Source organism: Gekko japonicus, unplaced genomic scaffold (assembly GCF_001447785.1).
Source record: "Gekko japonicus isolate JY-2015 unplaced genomic scaffold, Gekko_japonicus_V1.1 scaffold2677, whole genome shotgun sequence".
Lineage (NCBI taxonomy): Eukaryota > Metazoa > Chordata > Lepidosauria > Squamata > Gekkonidae > Gekko > Gekko japonicus.
The window spans coordinates 12,558-13,062 of NW_015176528.1; the positions used below are offsets into that span (position 1 = coordinate 12,558).

Consider the following 505-nt stretch of genomic DNA (forward strand, 5'->3'; position numbering starts at 1 on the left):
GCCCGGGAGGTCCCCCGAGGCGAGCAAGCCAGAGCTGTCCTGTCCCCCCCCCCCCCTCTGAAGTCTAAAGATGCCCCCGGGGGGGGTCTATTCGGGGGATATTTTTGGCTGGGTCGTTTTGTCCTGAAGGCTGGGTGGAAGAGAAGTGCCCGAATCCTGGCGCAGGAAAAAAGAAGGGCAACCGGGAAGGAAAAGGAACAACAATAATAATAATATAATAATAATAATATAATAATAATAATAATTAGGTGCGTGGTGGTGGTGGGGAGGGGGGGGCTCGCCGGGCGGGGTCATGCGCTTCTCCTTCTGCCGCCGGTTGCAGAACCAGACGCGCACCACCTCCTTCTCCAGCTGGAGGCTGTCGGCCAGGGAGGAGATCTCCTGGGCCGCCGGCTTGGGGCACTTGAGGAAGTGGGTCTCCAGGACGCCCTTGACGCTCACCTCGATGGAGGTGCGCTTCTTGCGCTTGCGGCCCTGCGCGGCGATCTTGTCGATGCTGGTGGGG

General features: G+C 59.6%; 1 protein-coding gene across 1 annotated transcript in view; it reads right to left on the bottom strand.

Annotated features, from left to right (window-relative positions):
• LOC107124042 (POU domain, class 3, transcription factor 4-like) overlaps positions 1-505 on the bottom strand; it is a gene marked incomplete at its 5' end in the record, with an annotated part of 3,579 nt that overhangs the window by 2,713 nt on the left and 361 nt on the right. The window contains 1 exon segment of the mRNA XM_015427426.1: positions 282-503. Coding sequence (XP_015282912.1) covers positions 282-503 — 222 coding nt within the window.